The 17,942-nt window shown below is 44.5% G+C and overlaps 1 protein-coding gene across 2 annotated transcripts in view; it reads left to right on the forward strand.

Moving 5' to 3' along the window:
* cpa6 (carboxypeptidase A6) overlaps positions 1-17,942 on the forward strand; it is a 64,327-nt gene that overhangs the window by 21,826 nt on the left and 24,559 nt on the right. For both annotated transcript variants that reach the window (XM_062980286.1, XM_003219609.4), the window contains 3 exons: positions 1,103-1,214; positions 1,700-1,801; positions 3,520-3,624. In XM_062980286.1, coding sequence (XP_062836356.1) covers positions 1,103-1,214; positions 1,700-1,801; positions 3,520-3,624 — 319 coding nt within the window. The remainder of the gene's footprint in view (positions 1-1,102; positions 1,215-1,699; positions 1,802-3,519; positions 3,625-17,942) is intronic.

Consider the following 17,942-nt stretch of genomic DNA (forward strand, 5'->3'; position numbering starts at 1 on the left):
GCCAGGGGATTTCCAGTAGTACTCTTCTTATGTAGTGATTATTACCATTAGAGCCTGCCTTTATTTTATCATACCCTAGATAGGCATGAATCCCAAATTTCAGACCTTTTCGTTCTAGTTGTAATAAACTGGCAAGGCTTGGAACAAAAACAGCAACTTTGGTAGTACATTCATCTTTATAGCTGAGATTCTACCCATAAGAAATAGCTGCAAAGCTTTCTACCTGTTTAAATATTTTAAACTTCTTTCCATATTAAATAATAATTGTCCTTAAAGAGGTTTAAATGCTTAGAAGAAATGTTAATACCCAAATATTTAACTTTTTAAAAAATGTTGTTTCCAGATCAAACTTTTATTGGGTAACATTTATCTGGTAGCATTCACTAATTTTAATGGGGAATACAGTTTACAAAGTTTCTCAATTGTACTATAATTGATTATTAAAATGTTTTTTTAAAAAAAACAGAAGAATTCAATAGATGCACGGTACCTTTTGACAGTGGGTTTACCTGTAGAAAGCAGCCATAAATCACATAAACCGCATAAATCACATCCTATCTTCTGGAAAAGATGATGCATAGTTTTGACAACTTTCAAATTTGAATTCATACTTCTAAAAGATGTGCTCATTTATGTGTCTTCGTGAATAGAAGAGCTAATTCTTAGTTAATTTGGGGCCACTTTTATTTTTGTTGCTAAAAGTACAATCTTTTTAAATTTTAATAAGAGATACATTTTTCTTTATGTTTAAAATAAACCATGTTAGAGTATGAAGCAAAGTCCAACAATAAAGGACAATCTAATTATACTTATAATCTAAGTAGAATTTAAATTTTAAAATGCAGGTGAGAGACATGTTTTTATTTCCTTCACTAAAAATTGTTTCCTTCATTTCTGAGAGTAATGTTATGTTTTTAAATAATTGGTTTGTTTGACTGCAGGTAATAACAAGGTGTTTCCAAAGCCAGTTTAAGTTGTTATTTTTGCCGAGCCTACAATTAAAGGATAATGTTTCTTCACTATTTTTATATGTGTATCAGGTTTTTTTGTTGTTGCCAGTACCATGCCATGCATGTATTTGACTTATGTCCTTTTGATGCAGAGTCCTCATATCTGATCTTCAAAAAGCAGTGGAAAATCAAAGTGGTTCAAGGTCTAGGAATCGTAGATCATTACAAGAATACAGCTATGAAATATATCATTCCCTGGAAGAGGTATGTAATCTTAAAGTTGAATCTCATATATTTGCTGCTACGTGCTCTTATTTTTAAGTAAAAATGTCAGAAAAATTGCTAATACGTGATTCTGTTATTCTGTAGATAGTATCGTAAATTGTGATCACCTTGGATCCTGCATCAAGAGAAATGTGGGATATAAACCAACTTTTTAATGGGAACATTTAATATAAATGCTTCTAGGACAGGAAATGGTAGAGAAGACAGAACTTCTAAAGGATCTTTATTTATTTATTTATTTATTTATTTTATACCCTGCCTTCCTGCCCAAGGGGACTCAAGGCAGCTAACAATCACACGCTTTGATCAATTTAAAACAAAGCAAACACAATTTTTTTAAAAAAAAAACAATTAAAACATGTACTGCTAGTTTTTCCTATTTATTTCATTTTTCAAATTTCATGTTTCTCCTAGTTGTGGTTATTCATAGCAATTTATATGTTCAACTACTTCTCTCTTTTCAGATTCAAGATTGGATGTATCAGCTGAACACAACTCATTCAGATCTTATTCACATGTTTTGTGTTGGCAAATCATACGAAGGAAGGCCACTTAATGTGTTAAGGGTAAATTTAAATTGATCAGTATTAGTAAAGACATGATAAAACTACAAATACCTAGGGATATAACAACCTAGCAACAAAATGTAATGTAATGCATAGTCTTCCATAAAAAGAATGTCTGTCAGATGTTACTGTAGTAGTTGATATTGAATGGTCTGGTGGTGCTTCAGATGTTCTGCAGGATTCATTAAAGTGCATTGTTTTTCATGACAGTTCCTTCATCATCTTAAGGATATATCAGGCCAAGTACAGTAGAAGCTTCTTGTAGAAATGGCTTTTCCATCTTTTAACACATTGGGGAAATATTACTGGTACCTTAGTCAAGAGCTTCAAAATACTACATACTTTTTATGAATTCCAGTTTGTAGACTGAAGGATATATTATTTAAAAGTGTCTTTTATATAAGCTCTGTCTGGGCCATTTTTTGCTGGAGCCCGTCATTTTTTGGGTCTGTTAGCACTTTTAATACCACCAACCTCATAGTTCAGGCAGTAAGGTACATCATCCCATATTGGTAGGATGACACTCACATACAAACATAGTTGATAACTTTTGACCAGGGTTTTCTTCTTACCTAACACATATACACATTATTAATCTCATTTTTGTTAAATATTAATAGTTCTACTCATCCCAAACAAACTCTCTGGATTGTTTGCTCACAGATTATAATTCACACACTTGTACATACATACCATCTCTAATATGATGCTGAAATTTTCTTTCTCGTTATCAATTCAGGCAACATATGTGTTTATTTCTTTGAATGTTCAATGGAAAAATATAGTACTAGCTCATTACGGCACATGTACTTTAGCCTACATTGCTCTTTCAATCTGTGGCCAGTCTAGAGAAGAAATGATCCAGACTGGTCCTGGAGGCAGCCAGACAAATTTGACTGAATCAACTGCAGTGCCATGTTGACATGGTCCAACGGGGTGAGATTCACGGCCCATTGAACCAGCATCTCAACCTGTGTGTCACTGCTACCATTTCCAGCTGAACACAGAACTCTGTGCAAGTTGTAACAAGTGAGGAGTTTGCATAGAGTTTTGTGCCCAGATAGAAGTGGAAGTAGCAGTGAGATGGGCAAAATCCATCCTCTTTACCCATTGCTGATGAGTCCCCACAGGGAGAAAGGTAGGGTACACTATAAATAAAGATAATAATAATGGTGCTGGTATCCTGACCAAACAGCAAATCACTCCAAATTGAACCAGATCCAGCTGTCCAGACTGCTCTGAAGCTGAGGAATACTCTGGAGCAGGGGCTCTCAAACTTTTCAGCTGTGGGGCCCTTTTTGAAGCAGAAGTTTCTTGTGGAGCCCCAAGAAATGTTTATATATTATATTGTATATCAGTGGTTCTCAAAGTGTGCTTCAGGGAGCCCTTGGAGCTTTGTGAAGCATACTGAGGGGCTCTGCATTTCCCCCCTCCTTCCCCCTCCTCGCTTCTCAACCACGGAGCCCCGCAGTATGCTTTGCCCCAAGGGCTCCCCGGAGCACACTTTGAAAACTGCTGCTCCGGAGGTTCTAGCAAGCTTCAGAATATTCCCCAACTTTGCCCAAAGTGGAACAAAGCCAGTTTAATCCTGTAAAATCTCTTGTACTCAACCAGAAGTAGTTAAATGTTGTGGGGACATGAAGTAGTAAATTCGAGGTTACTATTCTTGCCCCTTTTCTCAGTTTTTTGTCCTCATTTATGCACAATTTCTATTGCAGCTAGGCAAAAGATCATGGGGTTACAAGAAAGCTGTCTGGATAGACTGTGGCATTCATGCAAGAGAATGGATTGGCCCTGCCTTTTGTCAGTGGTTTGTGAAAGAGGTAAGGATTGACTTTTCTACAGATTTTTGTTTTGAATTAGAATATTCCCTGTCTGATGTATACTGTACACTTCCACAACAGAATGGGGCTTCTTTCCAGTGTTGATTTATCATGGTTAAATAGAATAGTAGTATCTGCATCTGTCAGTGTCAGAATATTCACAAATCTCTTCGAAAAGGTATTGCTAGAGTGATGATGCTGCTTAATATGCTTTTAACTCTGGTTCAAATAGAAAAGGATGAAATATTATTTATTCTCATGTACAGCCATACTGTCATAGTGACTGACTGGTTTATTGACTGAGAACTGGAATTATTAATGTTCTGTAGATGATACACATCAAAGTAAATCTAACCAAGGAACTACCGTTTCAACTGTTGTGAATTTTCAACATTTCAATCAAGCATACATATGAACTTTATTTTATTGGTTGGCCTCAATTAGACAATGCAAAAACTACAGAAACAGCCACATTTCCGAATTTCTTTCCTTTCCTTTCCTTTGCTTGCTCACTGAGTTAGTACTCCATTATCTCCCCAAAGGTTTCCAAGGCAGCTAACAATAATTAAAAGGACAAGAAAATGTAGTCAAATTCAGTAATGCAGCAATAAGCTTAAAAATACAAAAACTAAGGCAGGTCAGATTTATTCAATTCAATTAAAAGGCTGTATTAAAATTAATTTGAACACCAGTCAGCATATAAACCAAAGATCTCTCTAAATTAAAAGGCCATTACTTGTTGGCAAACTGGTTGTGCTTCAGCTTCTGCTTTACTAAATTGATTTCTCTGCTAGAGACCTCACTACTATCACTCACATTTCTAAACATTCCCTATTCCTGGATGCTTTGCAATAATTATTTTGCCTGAAATTGTTAATCCAGGTAGGTGCCATGATTATATTTCTTCTACCTCTAGCTCACTTTTCTAAGAAACATTTCATCTGTATATGAATTACAGTCAGCCCTCCATTTGGGTTAAACCATTGTGCCAGCAGGAATGCTGATCGACAGGTTGGAGGTTTGAATCCGGAGAGACCAGGTGAGCTCCCTCTGTGAGCTCCAGCTCCCCATGCAGGGGCATGAGAGAGGCTCCCACATGAATGGTAAAACATCAAACATCAGGTTGTCCCCAGGGCAATGTCCTTACAGACAGCCAATTCTCTCACACCAGAAGCGACTTGCAGTTTCTCAAGTCGCTCCTGACACACACAAAAATCCACAGATTCTGTACCCATGGATTCAACCATCTATGACTTGAAAGAAATTCCTCCAAAATTCCAAAGAGCAAACCTGGATTTTGTAATTTTTTGTTAGGGACACCATTTTACTAAGCTTAATTGGTCAAGAGAATCCACAGATTTTGGAATCCATGGGCCAACTAAGGGCCCACTGTAGTGTGTCTGTTGAATAATAACAGAGATATATCTTAGCCTATATAAATTAGCAATAATTGCCAGTATATTAACCAAAACATCCCTGCAAAAGGTACAGACAAACTGTTCTGATGCTTGTTGTTGTCAAACTCTGTTCGTCATTTTCACAAGTGTATCTATTTGGCTACAGTAGAGGCATAGTTTAGCACCTTCAACTTGGCACAGTATGGCACGTTTTCCATTGACAACAAAATAACACAGGCTAGCATGATGGATTTCGTATCGTGTTCGAAACATTTTTTCTTTCCTGACGTATTATGCACAAAAAAGAGGGTCATACATTTAGAATCTATCTAAAAATTGAGACTCTTACATGTTCACTTTTCTGTGTTTGATTTAGGCTCCTGCTTATTTTATCTCATCAGCTACACTTCTAGAAATATGCTTTAGCCAACATTGCTTTACAGGTGTTCACTGTCAGCTCACCACAGCCGCTCCTGAATGAACACACGAGACTCTCTGTGATATCACCAGAAACTTTACTGCAGGAAACATAAACATCAGAAAAGCCAAGAATGGGAGACTCCGGCCAACCATCCTTTATATACCCTCCCCCTCATTTGAAAAGTCTCTTCCCGCTCAGTAAAACCCCGCACAAATTCCCCGCCAAGTCCAGCAGCCGTTTCTTCTCCGAGTCCTGAGACGCAGGTGTCTTATCAATGTCAGTGACCCTGAAACTCAGAGCCACATACAGGCTCTAGTAGCAGGGTTCTGACATGGCGTCCTCCTCCCCTTCGTCCTGGAAGGAAAAGATTAAACACAACTATTGTTCTCCGCTGTCCAGAGTTCCTTTATACTTTTTTAACAGGCTGCAATGGAATACCGGGTGTACCTTTCCCAGGTCCTTGGGTAGCCTCAGCTCATAGGTCACTTCGTTTATTCTTTTCGCTACCCTGAACGGCCCTATATAGCGTGGAGCCAATTTCTTAGATGGGAACCCCAATTTCAGGTTTTTTGTGCTCAGCCAAACCAGATCTCCTTCGCCCAATTTGTCCCCCTCTCGGCGCCTACGATCTGCAAAGAGCTTGTACTTCTTTTGTGTTTCCCGCAATGCCTCCACCACGGTCTGCCACCCTTGCTTAATTTTGGCCGGCCATTCCTTGTCGGTCTGGCCCTCTCCTTCCTTCCACTCGGGTAGCCTGGGGAAAGGTGCCACCTCCTGTCCGTATACTATTTCGAATGGGGCACGACCTGTGGCCGAATGTACGGCCCCGTTAAAAGCCATCTCAGCAAACGGAAGAAGGTCCGCCCAATCGTCCTGTCTATAATTGGTGTACATCCTCAAGAATTGGCACAGTGTCTGTTGGGTACGTTCGACCCCCCCGTTGGTTGCGGGATGAAAAGCCGAGCTCAGATTCCTTTCCGCTCCTAACAGCTGTAAGAATTTTCCCCAAAATTTTGCAGTGAATTGGACTCCCCGGTCGCTAATTATTTTGTCGGGACACCCATGTAGGCGATATACATGCTTCACATACAAATCAGCGAGCTTTTCAGCCGAGGGGAGCTTTGGCAGGGCCACAAAGTGTGCCTGTTTTGAGAATAGGTCCAATATTGTCCAAATGTATCTGTGGCCTCTGCTGGGGGGTAGTTCGCCTACAAAATCCATTGCCACGCATTCCCATGGCCTCATGGGCTCCACCACCTTCTGCAATAGCCCCTGGGGCTTCCCAGGTGGTGTTTTGCCCTCTGCACATAATTCACACTGCGTGACGTACCCCCTGGCGTCTTTCCTCATTCCGGGCCACCAGCATTGTTTGGCCAACAGTTTAATAGTCCTGGTGGGGCCTAGATGACCTGCACCCTTGTTATCGTGGCATTTCCTTAACATTTCTTGTCTTAAACATTCAGGAATATACAATTTCTTATTAACAAACACCAAATCCCCACACAGTTCTCCCTGTTCTTTGTTCGTTTGTAACCATTTGTCCATTCCATATGCTCGCTTCAACTCTTCCTCCCATATTTCTCCTCCCCCCGTGGAAATGGCAGTACGTTTGTTTTCTTTGGCCGCTTGTGCTCGAGTCAGTACTGCCAGGCCCCATTGCTTATCTAGGAAAAGGCTCCCCTCAGATTCCTGAATTCCTCCCCCGTGCTGAGGCATCCGAGAGAGAGCGTCAGCGAGTATGTTGTGTTTCCCCTGGAAGAACTTGAGTCTAAAATCAAAACGGCTGAAATATTGGGCCCATCTAATCTGCTTCGCTGATAGTTTACGAGGGGATCTCAGATACTGTAAATTTCTATGATCAGTCCACACCTCAAACGGTGTTCCACTCCCTTCCAGAAAGTGTCTCCAGCACTCTAGTGCTTTCAGAATCGCTAAGGCTTCTCTCTCCCAAATCGGCCAGTTTTTTTCTGTATCGCTAAACTTTTTCGACAGATAACCACATGGCTTCAGGTCCCCCCCCCTCATCTTTCTGCAGCAGAACTGCCCCATAAGCCCTGTTTGACGCATCGCAATGTAGTACAAAGGCCTTAGACATATCAGGGTGCTGTAGGACAGGCTCCTCAGTAAAACGCTTTTTAAGGGCTTCGAAAGCTTCCTGGCATTCTATTGTCCAGGTCAGTTTGGCCCCTGGGGCCTTCACTTTGGCTGTTTCTCCCCTGCCTTTAGTCTTTAACAAATCCGTTAACGGCAAAGTGAGGCGCGCAAAGTCCTTGATAAATGTTCTATAGAAGTTTGCGAACCCCAGGAAGGATTGCAGCTGCTTCCGTGTTCTGGGGGCTTCCCACCCCCTTACGTCTTCCACCTTCACAGGGTCCATCGCCACTCCCTGGGAGGAAATCCTATACCCCAGAAAGTCTATCTGGTCTTTATTGAACTCGCACTTGGCAAGCTTCGCATACAGCTTCGCTTCCCTCAACTTTTGTAGGACTTCCCTGACTAGTTCTACGTGTTGCTCCTTGGTCCGAGACATTATCAATATGTCATCTAAAAAAATAAAGACTCCCTTGTACAATAATGGATGCAACACTTCGTTGATCAATTGCATGAACGCGGCCCCTCCCCCGCATAAACCGAATGGGAGCACACAATAATTGAATAATCCGAAGGCGCAGGAGAAGGCCGTCTTCCACCTGTCCTCTGGTTTGATCTGCAATTTATGGTAAGCCTCAATTAAATCCAATTTAGTGAATATCTGTCCCTCCGATAACTGGGCGATCAAGTCCTTCACTAAGGGTAGAGGGTATTTATTTACAGTACTGATTGCATTCAGGCCCCTGTAGTCAATGCAGAGCCTCAGCGTTTGGTCCTTTTTCCGCCTAAACAACACAGGTGCCCCTAAAGGGGAGTTCGAAGGTTCTATGAAACCCCTCGCTAGGTTTTTATCAATGTACTTTCTCAGTTCCTCCTTTTCCCTAGCCGACATCGGGTATATCTTTGCCTTGGGAAGCTCTGCTCCTGGGACTAGCTCTATTTTCACTTCAACTCTCCGCTTCGGTGGGAAATTGTCTGCTTCCTTCTCGTCAAACACGTCCACAAAATCCCGATACTCTGGGGGTAATTTATCTGCCAGTTCTGCTATTCTGATAGAGTCTTCCTCCCCCCTTTTCCCCGGCTCCCTCTCAACTTCCTGGCTCCCTTCTTCCAAACTCACCCCGAAAATCATGCTCTTATCCTCCCAGTTGATTTGCGGGTTGGCCTGCCCCAGCCACGGCATGCCTAGTATAACATTATAGCTGGCTATTTGTGATATCACAAATGATACCTTTCCTTCCCAACTCCCTATCTTACACTTTACATCAGGGGTCCTCAAACTTTTAAAGCAGAGGGCCGGTCCACAATCTTTCAGACTGTGGAGGGGCCGAATTATCATTTGAAAAAAAAACCCAAACAAATTCCTGTACACACTGCACATGTCTTATTTGTAGTGCAAAACAACAACAAAAGAACAATACAATATTTAAAAATGAAAACAATTGTAAACAACATAAACCTATCCGGATTTCAATGGGAAGTGTGGGCCTCCTTCTGGCCAATGAGATAGTCAAGTTAATTAGGATTGTTGTTGTTGTGTGACTTCAAGTCATTTCAGACTTTGGGCGAGCCTAAGTCTAAAGTTATTTATTTATTTATTCATTTACTACATTATTTATTACATTTATATCCTGCCCTTCTCACCTTCTCACTCCAGAGCAGCTGTATGTACATACATTATATTATTAGCATAGCACAATATTAGCATTATATATTACTATATTGAACTATACCACTAAACTGTAATATTATATGTAATATATAACATATAATTAATATTATTATATGGTATTATTAGTATTATATTGTATATTATAATATTATCAATATTATATGTATATACAATATATTATATTATTTAAAATGATATAAAAATATTATATTATAAAACTGAGGGCAGGGGCCAGGTAAATGACCTTGGAGGGCCACATCCGGCCCCCGGGCCTTAGTTTGGGGACCCCTGCTTTACATCTTCGGCACTGTACCTAGCTAACGATCCTGATGCTGTGGATCCGTCCAACTGCGAAAATGCTATTGGGGATTCTAGGTTCGTTCTTTTGCATCCCAATCCCTCGGCTAATTCAGGGGAAATGATGTTCCTGGAACATCCACAATCCACAAACGCTTTGCAGGTTGCTTGTTTGCTGCCATTTTCAAGCTGAATGAGGACCACTATCATAGCTTTGTCCTGACTTACCAACCCCCCCGAACGGTGCCTCATCGGTGTTTCTTCCTCGGCGCGTTTTCCTGCCACGGCTCTTGGTTTGGGCTGGCCTCCGCTTTCCCCTTTTCTCTGCCAGCACTCGGCAGCTCTGTGGCCCAACCGGCCGCACACAAAGCAGCCACTCCTGCTGGCGCTCACGTTCCCTGTCGGCTCCGCTCTCCTCCCGGCTGGGGCTGATCCCTCCTTCCGGCTCCCCTCTTTCATCTGCGGCCATTGCTGTAGCGCTCCTCGGTGCCTCCTCGCCTGGGCCAGCGATGTCTCGACGCGCTCCGCCAGCTGAATCCATCCGCGCAGTGTGTCAGGCTCATCACGATGCACCGCCCAGGAGAGGATCTCCCGCCTGAGCCCCTCTTTGAAGAGTTCCATCTTTGTCACTGCAGACCATTCCGGCACCTTTTCGGCGAGGCATTGGAATTCCTCCGCATACTCAGATACCGACCTCTGCCCCTGGGAGACGGTCTTCAACTTCTCCCTCGCCCGGATCTGCTCCAATGGATCTCGGAAACGGGTCTCCAGGGCCCCCATAAAGCGTCGGACTGACCCCAGACATGGGTCGCGCCGCGCGTGCAGCTGAACGTACCAGCTAGCCGCTCCCCTCTTCAACACTGCACCAATGGCCCGTATCCGGCTGGATTCCGTTCTAAAAGTGTGAGCATTGTCCTCCATATAGCCCCTCACCGTGGTAAGGAAAAAATCCAGTTCAGAGGACTCTCCCCCAAACTCGATCCTTAGTTCCTCTCGTCTCGGTAGGGGTCCCTGTGGTGGCAATCCCCAATTCTCCGCCCGTCGCAAGCCCCCTTGCGGACCAGTGGGCCCCGCTGCTGTTTCTCTTTGCCCCGTGCCACGCCCGGCATTCGCCAGGGGCACTAGGATCTCAGCTGGGAGCGTAGCCGGGATTCTCGGAGGCTTTTCCCCTTCGTCGTCACTCTCCTCCACCCGTGTCAGGCTTGTTTGGGTCTTGGGCCGGGCGCCGGGCTCCTTTCGCATTTCCCTTCCCTTCGGTGCTGGGAGGTCTGCAAAGCCCTGGCTGCTTCCCACGCTCACGTCCCACATTGAGCCAGCCCGAAGTTCCCTTCCTCTCTCTGGCTCCGCCAAAAACGCCAGGCGCTCCATCGCCCTCGACATTACTGCCAGGGTGGTCTCCATCGCCGACATCCTCTCCTCCAGAAACACCATCCTTTGTGGGCCTGGGGAAGGTGAACCTTCCTCTCCTCCGGTGCTGTCTCCCCGCACCACTCCACGCCTCTGGGTTACCCCATTTGGCTGGGCATAAGCGGTGGATGACGCCAGGGCCGCCAGCTGGTGGAACTCAGCGTCCGGCTCGGGAGTGGCCCTTCCCGACCTTCCTCCTCCTGCGCCCAAGAGCTCTTCATCCTCCACTTGCATGTTACACCTCACCGCTACAGCGGGATGGTGTCTATATTCTTGGCTTAGTGTCAGCTCACCACAGCCGCTCCTGAATGAACACACGAGACTCTCTGTGATATCACCAGAAACTTTACTGCAGGAAACATAAACATCAGAAAAGCCAAGAATGGGAGACTCCGGCCAACCATCCTTTATATACCCTCCCCCTCATTTGAAAAGTCTCTTCCCGCTCAGTAAAACCCCGCGCAAATTCCCCGCCAAGTCCAGCAGCCGTTTCTTCTCCGAGTCCTGAGACGCAGGTGTCTTATCAATGTCAGTGACCCTGAAACTCAGAGCCACATACAGGCTCTAGTAGCAGGGTTCTGACAGTTCACTATGTCTGTTCAACAAGAAAAATATTGTTAGCTTCAGAAGATCCATAAGTAATGTAGCAAATCTTGGGAAAGCTTTCCATTTAGCTGCATTACTCCAACCCGAAGGAAGCATATGCAGTGAATCTACTATTGTGGGTTGCAGCAGTTCACCTTTGATATCCACTTTGGGGCACCAAAAATAATAGAAGCAAAGACAAATTATTGTCGGCACCCTTTACAATATTTGGTGCATGCATTTTGTTCTGTGAAAAGTCTGCAACATACAAGGAAAAATATTTCCCTAAATCCAATTCATTAGTGAGCTTTGAGGGGAATGGCTTAATTCATTTAGATCAACTGGTCACTGGGAGATATTTGTTATATTACCAGATTGTTTTGACTCAGATATACACAATATTACAGGTCTTGAATTTTTGTAAAAGGTAACCATGATCATTTATTTTGTTAAAAGAAAAAGAGGATCATTATAATATGTTTAAGATTAGTGGATTTGCTTCAGTGTGGACTATCATGACTTTCCATTTCCTCGGATGCATGATGAAGCACAATGCTGGTAACAATCCTATGTCCAATATTCATGAACAGTGTTAGACTTTTGGACCCTATTTCATTCCAATTCCCACCCCACTACTCTCTGGTTTTAGTACCTCATCCTGCATGCAAGGATTTAAATTCTGTAATCCATAAAAGTTCATGCTAAGATAAATGGTACCTCAAGACGGTGTATATCCTTTTTAAAGCTTTTGAATGTTATTCTATGGTGTGCTGATGTGACTGAGCTTGCTGACTTTATATCCTTTCCAGAAAAAGAAGACTATTAGAGATTTGGACTAGGATTGGGGAGACATAGATTCATATTGCTTCATAATCATGATAATCACAGATTCTCTATTGGTCAGCCATTATGTCCTGCAGGGCTAGAATAGAATAGAATGATAAGACTTGGAAGTGAACAGAAGAGTAATCCAATTCAACCTCCCAGGAATGCACAATCAAAACATTTCTGACAGATGGACATCCTGCCTCCTTTTAAAACCTTCCAGAGAAGGAGACTCCTCCTCACTCCAAGGTAGCATAGTCCACTGTTGAATAGATATTACTATCAGGATGTTTTTCCTAATATTTGAATGGAATCTCTCCAGGTGAGTTGTTATGATGGCCATGTGAAAATTAAGGAGTGCTTTGTAAGGTCTGTGACTTCTTTGAGAAATACAGTGCGGGATTACATTGAAATACACGTAGAAAATACTTCATGTGGTTATCAGCTTGCATTGTTACAGATGTCTGTCAAAGTTAAAATGCAGTACTTAGATGTTACCACGAGGAGGCATGTCATGCATGCTGTTTATTTTCCTTTTATTTCAGAATTCAGGAACAGTACAATCCAGGGAGGGACATGATAATACAGTAAATGAATGGTTTGGAATAGCAAACCAACACTACAGACAATCTCAAGCAGAACTATGGAAAGTTATTTTTTTGAACTATTGCTCCCAGACTCCTTCTGTCAGCATGGCCAATGACTGGGAGATTCAAGAAAATATAGTTGCAAATACTAACATTTCCCAACTTGTTTGTTTGTTTGTTTTATATCCCATTTTTTTATTCCAAAGCTTTACCCAATCTGGTTTTGCTATTGGGTCATTGACCCTCTAGGACATCTTTATTGTGAATAGATGGAGGTTTCCAATTAGCCCTGCTTCTATTGGCAGAGAAATAAACCTTTGCTATATAAATTATTTATCTCTACATTCCACTTGAATGAACAAAGTTGTTGCACCAGTGACATATTTCAAATTTGCCAAGACAGTTCATGTGATCTATTTGAGCCCAACTTTAGACCTGATTAACTGTTCTGGCCATCTTGTAGATAATATATACTAGAAGAGAAGGTTGAGAGGAAACACAATAGCCATGTACAGGGCCGGCCCAAGGTAATTTTCAAGTGTAAGCGAACAGAATTTTGGCGCCCCCCCAAAACAATCGGATATCGAATTGTTGGCAGTTGTGAGGCTACCCTGAGTCCTCTTCAGGGTGAGAAGGGTGGGACACAAGTATGGGAAATAAATAAATAAATAAATAAAACCAGGACAGTAAAAAAAGAACACTCAAAAACAGGGGAATTCCAGACATGAAACAATCAGGGCCAGCTAACACCACCCAACAAAGATTCCCTCAGGCAGGAAGCAGCCAGCTATGAATATGTGAGGGACATTCAATGCTAATCAAGGTGGCCAACTGCAACATTCACACTTGCCTCAACCTCACAACCTCTGAGGATGCCTGCCATAGATGTGGGTGAAATGTCAGGAGAGAATGCTTCTGGAGCATGGCCAGACAGCCCAGAAAATGCACAGCAACTCAATAATGATAATGATAATTTTATTTCTTACCCGCTCAAGACGGTTGACAACATTGCTAGAACACATAATAATTTAAAAACACTCCGTAAAATATACATATGGAAACATATTTCCATAAAATACACAAAACAAAAAGGAGCCCCGGTAGCGAAGTGTGTTAAAGCACTGAGCTGCTGAACTTGCAGACCGAAAGGTCCCAGGTCCAAATCCCGGGAGCGAAATGAGCGCCCGCTGTTAGCTCCAGCTTTTGCCAACCTAGTAGTTCGAAAACATGCCAATGTGAGTAGATCAATAGGTAGCACTTCCGGCGGGAAGGTAACGGTGCTCCATGCAGTCATGCTGGCCACATGACCTTGGAGGTGTCTACGGACAACACTGGCTCTTTGGCTTAGAAATGGAGATGAGCACCAACCCCCAGAGTCAGACATGACTGGACTTAACGTCAGGGGAAACCTTTACCTTTACCTTACACAAAACAAAAATTAGACATAGAGTGGAAGTTTAAACAATATCATGAAAAGGGCGAGAAATCTGCCCCTCTCCATATGGTATGAATCAGGGGTCCCCAAACTAAGGCCCGGGGGCCGGATGCGGCCCATCGAAGCCATTTATCCAGCCCCACGGCACAAGGGCAGAAGGGGGTTGGGCTAAGTAACCCAAGGGGTCTCTTCTTCTCTTACAACCATTATTATTATTATTATTATTATTATTATTATTATTATTATTATTATTATTATTAATATTGAGGCTGGGTGGCCATCTATCAGGGATGCTTTGCTTGTGCTTTTGGTGCACAGAGACAGAAGGTAGTTGGACTAAATGGCCCAAGGGGTCTCTTCCAATCCTATTATTATTATTATTATTATTATTATTATTATTATTATTATTAAGGCTGGGTGGCCATCTATCAGGGATGCTTTGCTTGTGCTTTTGGTGCACACAGGCAGAAGGGGGTTCACAGGCAGAAGGGGGTTGAACTAAATGGCCCAAGGGGTCTCTTCCAATCCTATTATTATTATTATTATTATTATTATTATTATTATTATTATTGAGGCTGGGTGGCCATCTATCAGGGATGCTTTGCTTGTGCTTTTGGTGCACACAGGCAGAAGGGGGTTGGACTAAATGGCCCAAGGGGTCTCTTCCAAACCTCTTCCTTCTTCTTCTTCTTCTTCTTCTTCTTCTTCTTCTTCTTCTTCTTCACATTGACGCTGGGTGGTCATCTGTCAGGGGTGCTTTGTTTGTGCTTTCGATGCACAAAGCAGAAGGGGATTGGACTCAATGGCCCAAAGGGTGTCTTCCAACCCTCTTTTTTATTGTTATTGTTATTATTTATTTATTTATTTAGATATTTATTTATTATTGCTCGGTGGCCAACTATAGTCTGGCCCTCCAACGGTCCGAAGGATCGTGAACTGGCCCCCTGTTTAAAAAGTTTGGGGACACCTGGTATGAATAAAGAAATCTACTGGACTTAACTGGCACTTGTATCTTTATTTCTCCATTGGAAGAAGTGAGGCACCGTGGAATTAACATAGTTTGACTCCACTTTCACTGCCACGGCTCAATGCTATGGAATCCTGGGAGTTATAGTTCGGTGAGGCATCTAAACTATTTGGCAGAGAAGGTTTAAAGACCTTATAAAACTACAATTCCCAGGGTTTCATAGCATTGAGCCATGGCAATGAAATTGGAGTCAAACTGCATTAATTCCAAAGTGCAGCTGCCCTTTGGTGAGATATATGCATCCCTCTGAAGTACACCACTACAATATACACTACAATATACCCTTAGGCCCTTTCTGTATTGCCATATAAAATGCAGGTTATCTGCTTTGAACTGGATTATATGGGAGTGTAGACTCAGATAACCCAGTTCAAGGCAGATAATGTGGATTATCTGCGTTGATAATCTGAATTATATGGTTATGTAGAAGAACCCATACCCTGCCATATAAGATCCAGACTATCTGCTCTGAACTGGATTATATGGCTGTGTAGATGCATATAATCCGGTTCAGTACATATGACCTGGATTATCTGCCTTCATAATCTCAATTATATGGTTATGTAGAAGAACCCATACCCTGCCATATAAAATCCAGACTATCTGCTCTGAACTGGATTATATGGCTGTATGGATGCATGTAATCCGGTTCAGTGCATATGACCTGGATTATCTGCCTTCATAATCTCAATTATATGGTTATGTAGAAGAACCCATACCCTGCCATATAAAATCCAGACTATCTGCTCTGAACTGGATTATATGGCTGTGTGGATGCATATAATCTGGTTCAAAGCAGAAAATGTGGATTATCTGCCTTGATAATCTGTCTTCTATGGCTGTGAAGAAGGGGCCTTAGGAAACTATAAATCCTAGGAGTAGGCCCACATGTTCCAGCTTCTGGAACATGGCCAGGCAGCTGAAAAACCTGCAGCAACCCAGCCTCAGGCCCCTCCATTTCCCCCCTCAGTTGCCAAGTTGGCCCAGGCCTGCCCTGGAGACATGCCTGGCGAAATGCTGGGAACAGGGACGGGTTCCTACCTGCCCCGTCTTCATGGCTGAGAGGGTCCCCAAGGAGGTGCATGGCAGGGGCACAGGCCTGCTCGACCTGCCAGAGCTCCTTCCAGCCTCGGAGGGCTGCCGGGCGTTGCGGGAGGAATCCAGGAAGGGTGCAGGTGGAGCAGCAGGCCCAGAGGCCTGGCCTCAGGTCTTGTTCAGGGGCAAGAGGGCTGCAAGGGCGAGAGGGCCGAGTGCGAGAGAGACGTGAGTGGGCCGAGTGCGAGAGGGGCGTGAGTGGGCCGAGTGCGAGAGAGGCGTGAGTGGGCCGAGTGCGAGAGGGGCGTGAGTGGGCCGAGTGAGAGAGATGCGTGAGTGCGCCGAGTGCGAGAGGGGCGTGAGTGGGCCGAGTGAGAGAGATGCGTGAGTGCGCCGAGTGCGAGAGGGGCGTGAGTGGGCCGAGTGAGAGAGATGCGTGAGTGGGCCGAGTGCAAGAGGGGTGTGAGTGGGCCGAGTGAGAGAGAGGCGCAAGTGGGCCGAGTGAGAGAGAGGTGCGAGTGGGCCGAGTGCGAGAGAGGCGTGAGTGGGCCGAGTGCGAGAGAGGCGTGAGTGGGCCGAGTGAGAGAGAGGCGCGAGTGGGCCGAGTGCGAGAGGGGCGTGAGTGGGCCGAGTGAGAGAGATGCGTGAGTGGGCCGAGTGCGAGAGGGGCGTGAGTGGGCCGAGTGCGAGAGAGGCGTGAGTGGGCCGAGTGCGAGAGGGGCGTGAGTGGGCCGAGTGAGAGAGATGCGTGAGTGGGCCGAGTGCGAGAGGGGAGTGAGTGGGCCGAGTGAGAGAGAGGCGCGAGTGGGCCGAGTGCAAGAGAGGCGTGAGTGGGCCGAGTGCGAGAGGGGCATGAGTGGGACGAGTGAGAGAGAGGCGTGAGTGGGCCGAGTGCAAGAGGGGTGTGAGTGGGCCGAGTGAGAGAGAGGCGCGAGTGGGCCGAGTGAGAGAGAGGTGCGAGTGGGCCGAGTGCGAGAGAGGCGTGAGTGGGCCAAGTGCGAGAGGGGCGTGAGTGGGCCGAGTGAGAGAGATGCGTGAGTGGGCCGAGTGCGAGAGGGGCGCGAGTGGGCCGAGTGAGAGGGATGCTTGAGTGGGCCGAGTGTGAGAGAGGCGTGAGTGGGCCGAGTGCGAGAGGGGCGCGATTGAGCAGAGTGCGAGAGGGCCGCGAGTGGGCCGAGGAGTGCGAGAGGGAGCCTCAACAGCGCCCCCCTTGACGTGCGCCCGAAGCGGCCGCTTAAACGGCCTCCATTGTTGGACCGGCCCTGGCCATGTATAAATATGTGAGGGGAAGTCAAAGGGAGGAGAGAGCAGGCTTGTTTTTTGGTGCCTTAGAGACTAGGCCATGGAACAACAGCTTCAAACTATAGGAAAGGAGATTCCACCTGGGCATTAGGAAGAACTTCCTAACTGTGAGAGCTGTTCAGCAGTGGAATTCTCTGCCCCGGAGTGTGGTGGAGGCTCCTTCTTTGGAGGCTTGTAAACAGAGGCTGGATGGCCATGTATTGGGGATGCTTTGAATGGGATTTTCCTGCTTCTTGG

Source organism: Anolis carolinensis, chromosome 4, assembly GCF_035594765.1.
Source record: "Anolis carolinensis isolate JA03-04 chromosome 4, rAnoCar3.1.pri, whole genome shotgun sequence".
NCBI classification, from domain to species: Eukaryota; Metazoa; Chordata; class Lepidosauria; order Squamata; family Dactyloidae; genus Anolis; species Anolis carolinensis.